The 14,035-nt window shown below is 33.3% G+C and overlaps 3 protein-coding genes across 4 annotated transcripts; 2 read left to right on the top strand and 1 right to left on the bottom strand.

Annotated features, from left to right (window-relative positions):
* Positions 1-68: 68 nt before the first annotated feature.
* On the top strand, positions 69-965 carry LOC145726362 (uncharacterized). Its single transcript, XM_081975412.1, has 2 exons — positions 69-306; positions 368-965. Exons 1-2 carry the CDS (start codon positions 219-221, stop codon positions 550-552), a joined length of 273 nt encoding a protein of 90 aa, XP_081831538.1. The 5' UTR covers positions 69-218; the 3' UTR covers positions 553-965.
* On the bottom strand, positions 879-7,950 carry LOC145726360 (TBC1 domain family member 13). Of its 2 annotated transcripts, XM_081975410.1 has the most exons (10): positions 7,716-7,950; positions 7,539-7,640; positions 7,319-7,392; positions 7,132-7,257; positions 6,926-7,073; positions 3,764-3,917; positions 3,504-3,702; positions 3,254-3,455; positions 1,251-1,373; positions 879-1,196 (listed from the first exon to the last, which is right to left on the bottom strand). In XM_081975410.1, the coding sequence occupies exons 2-10, from the start codon at positions 7,553-7,555 to the stop codon at positions 1,064-1,066; spliced, it is 1,176 nt and encodes a 391-aa protein (XP_081831536.1). In that variant the 5' UTR covers positions 7,556-7,640; positions 7,716-7,950; the 3' UTR covers positions 879-1,063. The 2 variants fall into 2 exon arrangements, with proteins under 2 accessions (XP_081831536.1, XP_081831535.1); XM_081975409.1 differs by having other exon boundaries at positions 7,539-7,950.
* A 684-nt stretch (positions 7,951-8,634) lies between these two features.
* Positions 8,635-13,145, top strand: eIF2beta (eukaryotic translation initiation factor 2 subunit beta). Its single transcript, XM_081976226.1, has 7 exons — positions 8,635-8,795; positions 10,069-10,144; positions 10,624-10,965; positions 11,633-11,778; positions 11,833-12,026; positions 12,809-12,947; positions 13,005-13,145. Exons 1-7 carry the CDS (start codon positions 8,778-8,780, stop codon positions 13,047-13,049), a joined length of 960 nt encoding a protein of 319 aa, XP_081832352.1. The 5' UTR covers positions 8,635-8,777; the 3' UTR covers positions 13,050-13,145.
* The last annotated feature ends 890 nt before the right edge of the window (positions 13,146-14,035 follow it).

Raw genomic sequence — 14,035 nt, 5'->3', positions numbered from 1 at the left:
CATCGACATTTACAGCCGTCAAATTGACATTAACTCTAAAAGAAGAAAAAGACGTACATCAAAAATTCAGAAATGAACATAACCCTAACTAAAACAGAAACAGAATCAGGTGTAAAGTTTTAAAAAAGTACTGTTAAATTTAGTTTAATTCCTTCAAGAAAAATCAACATTTTACAAGGATTAACAGATTTAATTAATACAAGTGTGACTGTGGTAATATGGCTCAAGGAAAGTTAAAAATTAAAACAAAAGTGCCAGTAAAAAAGGGCAAATCAGTGAAAGGCGCTGCCGTCACAAAGCGTGCAAGTAAAATGCTTTACCTGTAGTTGTGAAATGCCTTAAAACTTACAATCCACTGTAATTTCAGATGCACCGATAAAGCCAAAAAAACAAAAACAACAAGACGCCCATAAACTAAAACAAATAATCACTAAAACACTAAATAAAGCCATGGAAGATGAGATGAGAGCCAGGGCAGGCAAGGGAAAATTAGTACTGTCCAATGCACAACAAGTGGTTGCTAAACATAATACAGAACAACAATCCAGTTAAATAATGTTGTGTTTCATTAGTTACTTTGTATGCAGGTAGATTCAAATATAAATTGCCCTATTAGCAGTTCTGAGCAAAGTCAACTAAAAAAAATAGTCTAAGGCTGGGTTAACTTCATAGTCATAATAATCATATTCACAAACTTAATTTTTGTCCATAACATCACATAGTAAGCAAGTATAACCTGAGCTACTTGTGTATGTTAATCAATAAATATCTGACAACACTGCATTTGAAACATAGGTACTAAGTAAAAAAATGATGAAACAAAAAATGGAAAACAGAATTATTAGTTTGTTAATTTAAGGATAAAATTAGGAACTAAAAACTGTAAAAAATATTTATTTATAGGGTACAAAGTGGATTAAATTTAAAAAATTGTATAGCAATAAACAATTATTGAATAATAAAAATTGACAATAATTACTCCCTCTGTCTAGTGAGCACACACAATCTTCCAGTTACATTTTGAATATTTTTAATTACATATTTTAAACAACAAAAATCATACCTATTGAGAAATTCTCCTTCTGGACAGTTCAACGGCTTTGGAAAGAATGATTTGTATATCCATGGGTGGAAAGTTTTGTAGCAACTTAATATTTGTTGAAAAGTCGCCAGTTAGTAACTGATTTCGTAATATCCTACGGAATACACACATAATGGCATTTCATATAAAGCATACAAGAGTAACTTACATTATCATAGCACAGCACACATAAATTAAAAAATTGAAACGATCCGGATCGGAAAACAACGTGTCCCAAATCCTCAGCACATCAGGTAGTGGAAACTCCTGTGATAGTAGTAATGTTATCCACCTAAATCAAAATTACAAAAGTTTGCCTTTGACTCTAATCTAAGTAGTAGAAAAGTTAGTTAGCAGATTTACATACACACTGCTCCAATAAATTAAGGCCCTGCTCTGAAACTACAGGGCCGGTTTTATTATTACTTTGTTTACACAAATGTAGTGTGATTCTATCCCAATTGACATCATACTTGAAATACAATCAAAATTTAAATTTCATAAGTGTACCGGATTGGTCTGTATAGGTATTTAGGCAGCTTGTGGTGACTTAATTTTTGCAGATAGGAAAAAACTGTTTAAACAAAAGTTATAGGGCTTCTCCTAAATCACCAAAAGATCTTATTAAATAAATTGATAGACGATGGCAAAGGTGAAAAAATAAACACAAAGTTGATACATTTTTAATGGAACATCCTGTATATTTTCTGAGTAAATATTACAGATGTCAGGAATTTGGATAATTTCAAGGTTTAGACAAAGGCTGCATTCGTTTTCAGGCTCCATGGAGCGAGCAGAGCTTTTTTGACGTCACAATGACGTAGCTTGACAATTGGTCAATCTATGGTTTTGCCAAATTACGTCATCGTGACGTCAAAAACGCTCTGCTCGCTCCATGGAGCCTGAAAACGAATGCGGCCTATATTTCACGGGTCACACAGACTGTTGTTGACAGGTGTCAATTTAAGTTTTCAGTGTTGCCAGCTGCAAATTTAAATCATCACAAATACGTGACGTGCTTTCACAGTTTTAACTTTTCCAACTGTTTAAATGTAATTAAAAGACTTTTTAGGTAAATGTGGCACAGGACGATAATTGAGAAACGCCCAAAAATGTCTCAAGATATGGACCTTAACAACACTTTCTTAAGTTAAAATAAAACCAAACAAATTATTGTTTAACACCCGTATGCACCGCAACTCTACTCTAATCGCAGTTGGCTAATCCGGATTGCCTAATCCAAGGTCCCCTTCGTTTTCACGCTTGATGAATGACATAATTTGACAGTTGGGCAAATTATGGTTTTCCCAAATTACGTCATCATGACGTAAAAAAAGTTCTGCACGCTCCATGGAGCTTGAAAACGAATGCGGCCCAAGTTGCATTTCAAACAGACGTACCGATCATAATAACAGTTTTTTAGGGTTAGAAAAGTAGGTTTTAACCGCCAAATTTGAGCGTTTAATTTGATCCGGATCAACCACGTCATTTCATGACCGTGCATTGGAAATTGAAGACTTAATCCGGATTAGGTTGCTGATCCGGATTATGTACGAACGGTGCATACGGGTGTAATTGGGGTCTAAAGGATCCGCCACATTACTAAATGTACACCTCATCGATGACGTAATTTGGAGACCAGTACTGGGACTCCGTGCAATGTAAGTAGAGTAGAATTCTATTTGTCTATCATATTCTTGGTATTGAGCCTTTTGTGCTCAAACCGGTAGGAAGCCAGAAGCCACAACATCGCGTGAATTTGGCACCTCTTAAAGGTCTCTAATTCTCGCCAGGTTTTGGCTTTCTAGCTCTTGATAATGATTGAAATAATTTTAAGCATAAAAAATGTCGGAAACTATTTTTTTTTCAATTATAAGAGAAAAGTAAGGTTAGGTTAACTAGCTAATAGATGGAATCGCTGATAAAATTTTTTTAAGTGAGCTCAAATAATGATAGACAAGTAGGTAGGCATGTTTCTTTCGTTTGTGGGGTTTTGAATTTAGTTACGCAAATTCAATTTGAACACCACATTTCAAATTTTATGTTTTAATTGTGGGAAACAGCAAGCATTGTTATTCATAACTGACATTCATAACATTCCCGGAAATTACTGACAATCTAATGAAGAGAAGGAATATTAAAAATTGTGAAAACATGCTACTTATAACATACCTAAAGCTGTAATATTGAGGCTTCAAATCTTGAAGTTGAAACAGATGAAAAACGTCCAAATCAAAGTCCTTAAGCCTCGACATTAGCATGCTCATCATAGTATTAATCCCGTGGTCTGTCTCATCCAGAGTTTTTATAAAAAAGTCCCGTATCTCGGACATGAGGTTTGTAAAACAGAAGAAGCTATCAGCTTCTGCAAATTCTACAAGACCACATACCATCTATTCAGTTTCCCTTAAAATGAGAATACCTCTAAATTTAACATCCGGATCTGATGCAAAGGCATGATAAATGGGACCGATAATTTCATTCATTCCTTGTACATAACCTTGGCCCGGGTTTAATTTGGCGTAAATAAACAGTATTCGTTCCACTACTTCCCAGTGAGCCTCTTTGCCTTCTTCCATTGGAGCATAATCTTCCAAAGCTTTTTTTACACACAAACCTATCTAATTTCAGTGTTTTACTGAGTAAATAAGTTTCAGTTATTAAAGAAAGTAATCATCTCACTTTTGTAATTCCCAGTCCCCGTCTTTCGACGTCCGCACAATCTAGTACTCGTCTTTCTACCCGAGTGTGGAGACGTTTTACATCGTTACTATTTACAATGACCTCACAAGGAAAGTCGGTTGGCTGTTGGAAAAATGATATGTCAGGGCACAGCCTACAAAAAACTTGTCCTTGTCATTAAACTCATTATTTCTTACCCTGTATTCGCAGCCAATAAAATTTAAAGAATTTTAGAGGCTTTCAAGAGAAAATTATAAAATGCCAAATAAATGTGTTTATTGGAGGGAATTGCATTGCAAATAGTTCTTATAGCTCCGTGGAGCCAAATTTTTAATTTTACAGTTCTGCCGTTAAGGAACACTTTTATATTTTTTCTTAAGTCACGTGACAGCTGTCATAGACAACACTAGAACTGATACTAACGTCACAACTGTCAAATTTTGCCTTATAAAACTATAAATACAGTCACAACGTGTACTGTCGTGTACAGTGTGATCCAAGCGGTAAAACTAAAACTTTGGATGAGTAATTTAGCGTCACAGCTGCCGGATTTTTGACAGTTGACTTTGCGTCAAGTGTTATTTGGCCCTTTATTGAGGCGTAAATGTGAAGTGTGAAAGATAACGTTTTAAACTGTCATTTAACGTCACAACTATCAAATTTAATTCCACAGAGGCCGAATAATCCAGGCAGCTGAAAGCCGTAAAACCAAAAACTCCACAGAGTCCACAAAACTCCACAGAGTTTTTGGTTTTACGAAGAACAATTTATTGACTGTCCAATCCGCTTCCTCAATCGGATTATTGTTTTACGAGATAAACGTAGTGTTATGACAACCTGAACTAGCTATATGACAGGCTTATAGTCACCATAGCTTACTGTCACCTGCAGGTGCCAAAACCCATTAAACAGTGCCGTGAAACTGTAAAATGTCAACAAATAGTCGTGTCTCTTTGATGAATCACGCTGCAAATTGTTATATGTGACTTAGTGGAGTTTCATTTGGCAGTTGTGACGTTAAATTTGACAGTTATGACACTTTACAGTCAGGTGACACTTGTTATAACTATTAAACCTCATTCAGCAGTGCCATAAAACTATCACATGCAAACCAGTTGAACCTCAACAGAGCCCCAACTTTGACATTTCTGAGGCTATGTGACACTGTTTTTTTTTTACTTACTTTTTTTTAATGGATTTTGCTATTTTGGGCACACTTCCAGGCCAACTCAATATTTTTTTATTTTTTCCACCACTTTTCAACAAACAACAACCATGCCCGATGTGGGACTCGAACCCACGACTACTCGATGGCGGACTGGGCATTTAACCCACCACGCCACCGGCTCGGCAAAGACACTGTTATGTTTTTTATGTCACCTGACAGCTGTCAAAAATTATTCAGAGCTAACATACAACTGGAATATACAGATTAGTTGAACTTTGTATTGCCAAAATTCATAAAGGTAAGTTTAACAGTTGTGACATAGAGGACTACTTACAGTGTAGTTTCTCCAAGAAACACATCTACAGTAGACGGCAATAAATCGGCCGATGCACGTCATTGACGTTTAACGCGCCACGTTGCCAGATGTTTAGTTTTTTCATTAAAACCCGAACTTTACATAAATTTTGTTTTTATTTACTTCTTATATAGAAGTTGACGCAGTGTTTTAACAGAGAATTTTGAATAATTGATTAGCAAATATAGCGGTTTTTTTTTTGTCTCTCTGTAAGCAGTTTTTAGTCAAGTCATCAACAACAAAAACAGCAAACAGTCAACTAGCAATCTGGCAACAACGCACACAACTCCTTAAACGTTGAGATCGAGAAGATCATCCACCGCCTACTATACTAGAAAGCCTAGAAGGTGCTTGTCAAAAATTCCAATATGGCGGGAATAGTGGTGACAGTTTGTATTGTGGAAATTGAGTTTTTTGAGGATTAGATGAATTTTTACGGTTTAAAATCAAAACTTGAGGTTATTTGCGTAAGTTATTTTTGTTTGCTGCTGTTCATAAGTTTTCCAAGCCACATTGTAACAGCAACTCAGGAAAAAGCCCAACCCTGTCAGTTTTTTACTTTACAAAAAACCGGATCTAACTCAACAGTGGTTGAACACTTTGAAGTGGAATGATTTTACTCCAACACTATACTGAATAGTAAGTACAAGTGCTTTCTAGTACAATAAACTTATTAGGTACTTGTTACATGCACAGGTATGTGAGTTACATTTTAAAGCATCCTTCATTGTGAGAGCAACAAAAATAATTTTGAATGAATGTTCTTGGTAATAATATAAGAACCATTTACCAGTTTTGCTTACCTAGTTTCAAGGATTTACAGATTCTCTTCTTGTATTGAACAGTGTTTAAACTAGTTTGCTGTGTGTTGTACTTTCCAGAACAAATGTTCTAACCAATTTGTTTAGGCTGGACTTGATTGTGTATAAAAAAGCTCTGTCTATACATATCTGGATCAAAAATTAACCCCTTTTTGGTTTTTTACTCACAACTTGCAATCAACTACACGAAACAATTAAAAAAAAACATATTTTTTACTGGATCTGCATACCTTTGTGTATAAAACAAAAACCGCTAAAGCCGCCATTAAAAGTGACATTTTAGGTTTTCTAGTACAGAGGGCGGTGGGTCATCACGTTTGTATCAGAATTGCGTTCAGTTAATAAGCGCGTGTGAGAAAGAGAGGGCTACACAACTATCGCTAAGCAATAGGAATGCATTTTCAAAACGTCAAATTCACTGATGATGTGCATAGCTCCCATTAGTGCCGCCGACCATACTCCGCATTCTATAATTTCCAAATAGTTGAAATTTTATTGGCTGAATTGTTGCTTTTGATATGCATTTATTAGCCTGTTCCTCATCATTATCTTAAATTCCAGAATTCTTTGATGCCTGGTTTATAGTCATTTAAGATTTGTCACCTAAGATTTATCATTTATGACTTTTAACCTCCTTTATATTCAATGTATGAATCTACTACAGAAACACATGGTTTCTGTGTACTACTTGTATGTTTTTGACAGTTTTTTGCCTAAGAATCCTTATGTTCTTAAATCTTAAATAAAATATAAAGACTTTCAAGGTCACTTCTTATTTATAGCTTTTGATGAAGTTTTTAAAATGAAACACCCAGTACCTTCTTACATCCTTATCAATTTGCAATAAAACTTCATTATCTCTGAAAAATGTTGACCACTGACTGTCTGGCTTAATACTTAGTGGATGATCTCCTAATGTCACATCTCCATTACTACCTTTTTCACCTGGCATGACAATCATTTCATCTTTAACAAACTTTTAATGTCAAATGGATACCAGATCACCTCAGCTTTATATAGTCACCTATAAAGTGCTTGTACAATTCTCTCTTTTCCTGAAGCACACTGTTCCATTGAGCTTTCTCTACAGGCAAATACCCTAACAAGAGTCTCCAACAAAGTGCTCTCTTACCTTGACTATCAGGAATACCTAAAAGTTAATCCAAAACAAAAATAAGTAAAAAAAAACAAACTTTGAGGCTATAGATTACCATGAAAAGAAAGTTTTTTTAGTGTTTCCAAATGGATTACATCTTGATCCAACACTGTGTCAAATTCTTTAAGCCTGCAACAAAAAAAATACATTGCAAACTAGGTATAGACAAAAGCTTCTAAAAAGAAAGAATACACCAGAAAATTGCTAATCTAGGAGTAGTAGTAACAAGTACATAGTACTAGTAGCCAATAATTTTAAAAAAAAGTTTAACTAACCTTGCTCTATAAGCCATATTTACTAACTTGCTGTATTCAACACAACTAAAAATAATGCTCTTTGAATTCACTTATTTTTAAACAGGTACATTCCAACTATTTCTAGAGAAAAAATCCACAAAATTTTTATTCAGTATACATACTGGAAAAGAAAACATGTAAACTAAAATTATGTACCTAGCTTGTTTTGATTTTGATATGGATTTAGTGTAGAATACTAGAATACATCAGAACTATCTTGGATTTTTTACATTAGAAAGGTATAAATTAGTAAATTTTTTTTTTAATTTCCGGAAATATTAACACTAGACTTGAGCAGCTTGAATGGCTTGAATTGAACTGTAAAAATTGATATTTTTATTTTTTTTAGTTTAGTTTTGTTTTTCTTTAGCACAAAACACCATCCAATCATATGTCAATTGTCAAAATTTACAAGAAACAAGACAAGAATGAAATTTGTTGCTCTTCTAGTCTTTATGCTCTTTAACAGTCGAACTTATGTGACGTCACAGTGGATGCTAAGATGCGATATTCTCACTAACCGCCTATGTATCGAGTACCTACTTTATAGCGTTTAACCATAATATGAAGGTAAATGTGTTGTTGTCAAAATATTTGCAACCCAAACTTTGTACGTACTCACTATAAGGACAATATAAGTACCTAATAAAATAAAAGATGTACAGCCGTGACTGCTATTCTGATTTGGTCACTTGGTACATAATTTTAAACTAAACACCCAGTTTAATATTGCATTTCTTAAATAAGTTTACGTCGTATAGACAGTCAAACTATAAGTATTCAAGATTTATCCATTTACTTATTATTTATTTATTTTAATTTTACGCACTGTTCTATGCCATAATTTTATTTAACATAACTTTCTAAATTCTTTTGATCGCCATCTTGTATTTTATAAGCCGGTTAAAAATTAAAAATCATTTTTCTATGATATTATAGTTCTAAAAGAAAAAAAAAAGATTCTGACAATTACGTTTTTGGCTTTCAGATGGCGCCTAATTTTTTAAAGAGTTTATTTCGATTTATTATGGCAGGTAATTGAAATTTGACAGTGTCAGTGACAATGTACAAAATGTAAATGTCAAATTTTTGGCTGATGCAATATGCAATAAGCAGAGACCAGAGAGATTTAACTAAACAGCATTTCAAAGAATTTTAATATATTTTTTTAAGAACACTTACTTGGGAGTGTTCTTTAAAGGTTTTACAAACGAGAACATGGCAGAAGACGAGGCAGTAAGTGTTTATGCTTTGTATTATTATGGCTGTGCTGATAGTTGCACTTTTAGGTTATAAGCCTGCATGGGTGCATGGGCTATAATTGTAGCTTTTTATTTTAAAACTATTTCTTTTTAGAAAAAGAGTTAGGTTCTATTTTTAACAAAAAGTTCTTAATGTAAAAAACATTTTTTTAAAGGAGTTTTTAAGTGCTTTGTCTATAGTTCCTCTCAGTGTGCCAATGTTATGATTTACTACTTTCTGACATTGGTTCTGGTTCATTAGTGTATGTGGCATAATAGTATACAGTGTGTTGGTCTCTATATTTGGACTGGACACCTTGTGGCAGCTTTAATTTTACACTTAGGAAAAAACTGTTAATACAAAAGTTACCAGGCTCCTGAATCACTGGAAAATGTAATTGAATTAAAGTTAAAGACCATAGCAAAGGTGAAAAAAAGACAAAATTGATAAATTTTTATAGAAGCACCCTGTATATTTTTAGATGAGTTGTCAGATTTTTTCTTCAGATGCTTAAAATATATAAGTTGACATTAGACTAGCCCTTTTTGAATTATAACCTTTTAAAAATTGTTTTTATGTTTTTCAAAATCAAAAGTGTCATGAATAATCCAAGAGACTAAGCACAGTGAACCTGAATTGAGTGGTCTAATTCTTGAAATCAGACTATTTTTTCTAGAATGTGACAGAAGAAGCTGACAATGACTGTCACATTCTACAACTCTTTCTTGAGAACTCCCTTTCCTTATTTCAAGAACATGTACCACTCATTTTGTTAAACATAATTTAACAAAAAAAATATTGACTAACTGTCAAATTATGTCATTGTGAGGATCAGTCACTTACTATTCATTCCAACTGTGATTTTAGCAGACACAATAAATGAATAAAATCACAATATTTAAATGCCAATAATTTGAAAATGGCTAAACCAAATAAATGTTATAACAAACTCTTTGTCTATTACAAAAGAGGGTGAAGCAGTCTTCAACTTGTAGTAGTAGTCTGTGCTCTCAAAGTGAAGGTAAATGAATACAAAAGGGGGTGGAGAACACTTAAACAAAATGTTTACTTATTACCTACGAGTATATATTTTTGGAATCAGAAGAAAAAGACCTATCCACTGTCAACATCAGAAAATATACAGGATGTTTCATTAAAATTTATATAAATTATTTATTAATAAATAGGGCTGTAAGCCCTTTTTGAGATACTAGATAAGAAATCATTATTAGATGAAAAATGATATTTTTTTATTTACAAATTACAGGTATTTGATCCTACTCTTAAAAAGAAGAAAAAGAAGAAGAAGACTACATTTGACATTGATGCTGCCTTAGCTGAGGGTATGTTTTTGAAGTTTTAGTCAGTGTATTACCTATATCAAGTGTTTCCAAATAGATTAAAAAAAATGTTTTTAAACCTATTTAAAATCGTATTAGAAGGGTCTGGTGAAATTAGGTCTCCAGGAATTGCAATGCAAATTCAAGAAATACTACAACCTAAAATATACATACAATTATTGGTCAAGAATAAAACAAACAGTTAAATATAGTTTATGATAGAATGAAAATCATTAGGAGAATCAAAAAATACAATAATATACAGGGTGGTCCATTTAAAGTAGTGAAGTTGGTACCTACAGTGGTACCCCAAAAGTGAATATATTTTAAATGTGGAGGCCCCAATGTAAATATTAAACCCTGAAATTTTCAAACATTTGTGTGGGACATCCAGTATACGCGAAAAAAGAATGAATAAAAAAGTATTTGGGACCTAATGTTTACCAGACTCTACAACTTTTATAACAAAACTTGAAATCCAGGTAATGATGTGAATGCTGATGGCGCAACCAATAATGGCCCTTCAGAGGAAGTAGATACTCCAGGCGGTGGGGAAGACGCGGACAATGATGCTGACATCGACTTGGATTTCACCAAGAAAAAGAAGAAGAAAAAGAAACCTTTCAGTACTGACGATTTGGAGGCGGCTTTAAGCGAAGTAAAGGACGACAACTTTGGAGATGGCGCAAACCAGGAAGATGAACTTATCGATGATAATTTTGACTTGGATTTCAACAAGTTGAAGAAGAAGAAGAAGAGCAAAAAGAAGGATCTCGACGAAATCATGGCTGAAGTTGAAGATAAGGCAGAAGACAAGGAAAATGGTAAGAAACTATTTGATAATTAATTTTTTGTGTAAATGGCATTATGGGGAGAGGTACTAATGGGTGATTTTAAAAACATGCTGTACTTTGGTGGAGAGAATTGTGGAGTCAGGTAGGTTTACCTATATGAGTAAAGAAATTAAATGTTTATTTTTATCTGAAGTGAGTGTAACACCAATAACCATCAGGTTAGTTTAACTGTACTTGATGGACTGGTAGTGTTGGATAAGCAGATGATTGATGCCAAATGTGTACTAATCAGAAAACAACAATTTTTAAAAAAAAGTTCACTAAAATCGGAAGTTTTTCAACTATGTAGCATAATGGATTTGTTTATCTTCCGTAGTTATACTAAATAATAGGAAATAATTTTTGATATTCTGACTTCTTATATTTGACGATTTCTTGGTCTCGATTATGAATATTTCTTTTTTAAATAATTTTTATTAACAGTTGGTGTCCAAAATGTATAGAGGTTGGTGAAATCTCAAAAAAAAAAACTGGGAATTAACTAACTATTACCACTTACAATATGAAATAAAACGTTTTACACTTCCATTTACTCTTCCGTGAAATGCAATTAAAGTACTGGTCTAGAAATTCTAAACTTGTACTTTATTAACCCATTTCTCGGACTTGTAACGTAAATTACTATTTATTTACCTAGTTGATGACAATTCGGTGTCTTGGGTGGGCTCTGATCGAGATTATACCTACGAAGAGCTGTTAAATAGAGCGTTCGAAATCATGCGGGATAAAAATCCTGATATGGCAGCAGGCAAAAAACAGAAATTTGTTATGAGACCGCCACAGGTAATCTACAATTTACATATTCTATTGAGTATTTTTTACGCGGTTTTCATGTAGGTGGTGAAAATCGGTGCTAAAAAGACATCTTTTGCGAACTTTACTGAAATCTGCAGGATGCTTCATAGACAACCGAAACATTTGTTGGATTTTTTATTGGCCGAGTTGGGTACCAGTGGATCTGTGGACGGGAACAATCAGCTGATTATTAAGGGCCGGTTTCAACAAAAACAGATCGAAAACGTGTTAAGAAGGTGGGTTTTTACATTTTGCGACTAGTAATTTTGATTCCAAATGAAACTTGCGATTTCCTATATAGGTACCTTGACCTAACTGTCATGGTTTTCAATCTAATCCAAAATTAATGTTTTTACCATTTTTACATCTACCCTAACTTAATTTTCATCTTTTGTCAGTTTTATAGCTAACCTAACAAAAACGTAATGTTTTTGCGATTTTGTGCTTTTAATGGTTTCTACATTTGTCAATCTAATCTTTATTTAACATTTTTACCATTTTTTTCCTTTACCCTAACCTAATTTCCATGTGTACTTTCGTATTTCCGCGATTTTCCTATCTACTCTAAATTTTATGTTTTACCACAGTTACCCATTTATCATAATCAAATTTTAATGTTTGTTACCATTTTTCAAACTAACCTAACCTAAATTAATGTATTTTGCGGTTTTCCCATTCATCTTTCCCTAACTTTCATGGTTTTTTCATTTTTCAATCTAATCTTTTTTAAAATAATTTTAATTTTTTCTTAATCTAACCTAACAGAAATTTTGTGTTTTTTACAATTTTTCCACTTAACCAAGATTTCATGTTTTTACCATTTCACTATTCTTATCTTTCTACTCATCATATTTTGCGGTTTCTCCATTTAGCTTAACCAAACTTTAATCTTTCAATCTAATCTTTTCTAAAATAATTTAATGTTTTTCTTAACCTAACCTAACATAAATTTCTTGATTTCGCAATTTTTTCATGCAACTTATTTTTATCATTTTCTCCAAATTACGCTGTGTTACAGATACATCAAGGAATACGTAACCTGTCATACGTGCAGGTCGCCGGACACAATTTTACAAAAGGATACTCGGCTGTTTTTCTTACAGTGTGAAACTTGCGGGTCCAGGTGTTCAGTAGCTAGTATAAAGTCTGGTTTCCAGGTATTTATTCGATTCTTTTGCTAATTCGATATGTTGTGGAACCTTTGTTTTTTTCAGGCCGTTACTTCAAAACGTGCCGCCATTCGAGCGAAAACGGCGTGAGTTTAATTCGCAATATTATATACATATGTATATTTATAATAATAATAATGTATTCCGTATAAATATAAAACCGCACTTTCATAATCATACCTTCAATTTTATGTTTTAATGCGTCCATTAACACAATCATTTTCAGAAAGTCATATATCATAATAATATTGCAACTTAAAAGACTGCATAAGACAAACAATAAAATAAATTCAAATGTTTGATGAGTGAACTTCCAAACAGTGAATAAAAAGAACAAGTATCAGCAGGTAATCCCGTTGTTCTTTTAAGTGATGGGTATACCTACAGGGTGTCCAGTAAGCACATGATCAAAAGGGTACTGTGACATTTTTTAGATCGAATTATCTATCTTTAGAAACGATTTGACGTAATTGTCATTGGAAAAAAGTGTATGGTTCCAATGCTATTGATGGTCAGGAAAAAAAATCTATTTTCAGAAATATTTGGAGAACGTTACGATGGATTTTAATGAAACTTGCTGTGGACTTGTCTCTAAGTAAGGCTCATGGTTTGATGAAACAACCACGTCCATTTGCCTTTGGCAAGTGCTTCATTGACTGGGTTCAAAAATAACCAGAACTTTTTATTTCGTCCTTAACATTAATTTTTTAATCTGATGTATTGGTCCTTTTTCAAGGCTTTATTACTCTTGGTAAACTCTTCTAGCATTCATAGTTCTTCCGCAAATAATGTTTTTTGTGTCCCCCTGTTATTTACCATTTTACACATTTTTATTGCAAATAACGTAGCCACCAGTTAATTTGATAACTACAAACTATCAAAGTTTTGTTGGAAAAAAAATAAAACATAATTTTCTATTGAAACTACCAGCCAGATCTCAAAAGCAGAAGATTCTCAAAGAAATAGAAACTACAACAAATGCTCGATACGCTCACCACTTTCTAGGATGCATAGCTGGATCCTTCGAATGAAATTGAATTGAACCTTCCTCAACATTTCTGCATCATCCCAAATTA

This window comes from Ips typographus, linkage group LG3, assembly GCF_016097725.1.
Source record: "Ips typographus isolate SLU linkage group LG3, UJ_Ityp_2.0, whole genome shotgun sequence".
Lineage (NCBI taxonomy): Eukaryota > Metazoa > Arthropoda > Insecta > Coleoptera > Curculionidae > Ips > Ips typographus.
Note: the sequence above shows the minus strand (reverse complement) of the source record. Positions and strands in the feature narration are given on the sequence as shown.

Coding starts and splice junctions, on each gene's coding strand:
- LOC145726362 (XM_081975412.1), top strand. CDS start 219: ATGGCTCAAGGAAAGTTAAAAATTAAAACAAAAGTGCCAGTAAAAAAG. Junction 307..367: donor TGCCGTCACAAAGCGTGCAA/GTAAAATGCTTT, acceptor CTGTAATTTCAG/ATGCACCGATAAAGCCAAAA.
- LOC145726360 (XM_081975409.1), bottom strand. Junction 3,918..6,925: donor ATTGATAAGGATGTAAGAAG/GTACTGGGTGTT, acceptor AGTTTTTTGTAG/GCTGTGCCCTGACATATCAT. Junction 1,197..1,250: donor GTGTGCTGTGCTATGATAAT/GTAAGTTACTCT, acceptor TGTATTCCGTAG/GATATTACGAAATCAGTTAC.
- eIF2beta (XM_081976226.1), top strand. Junction 12,027..12,808: donor ATCGAAAACGTGTTAAGAAG/GTGGGTTTTTAC, acceptor GCTGTGTTACAG/ATACATCAAGGAATACGTAA. Junction 12,948..13,004: donor GTATAAAGTCTGGTTTCCAG/GTATTTATTCGA, acceptor TGTTTTTTTCAG/GCCGTTACTTCAAAACGTGC.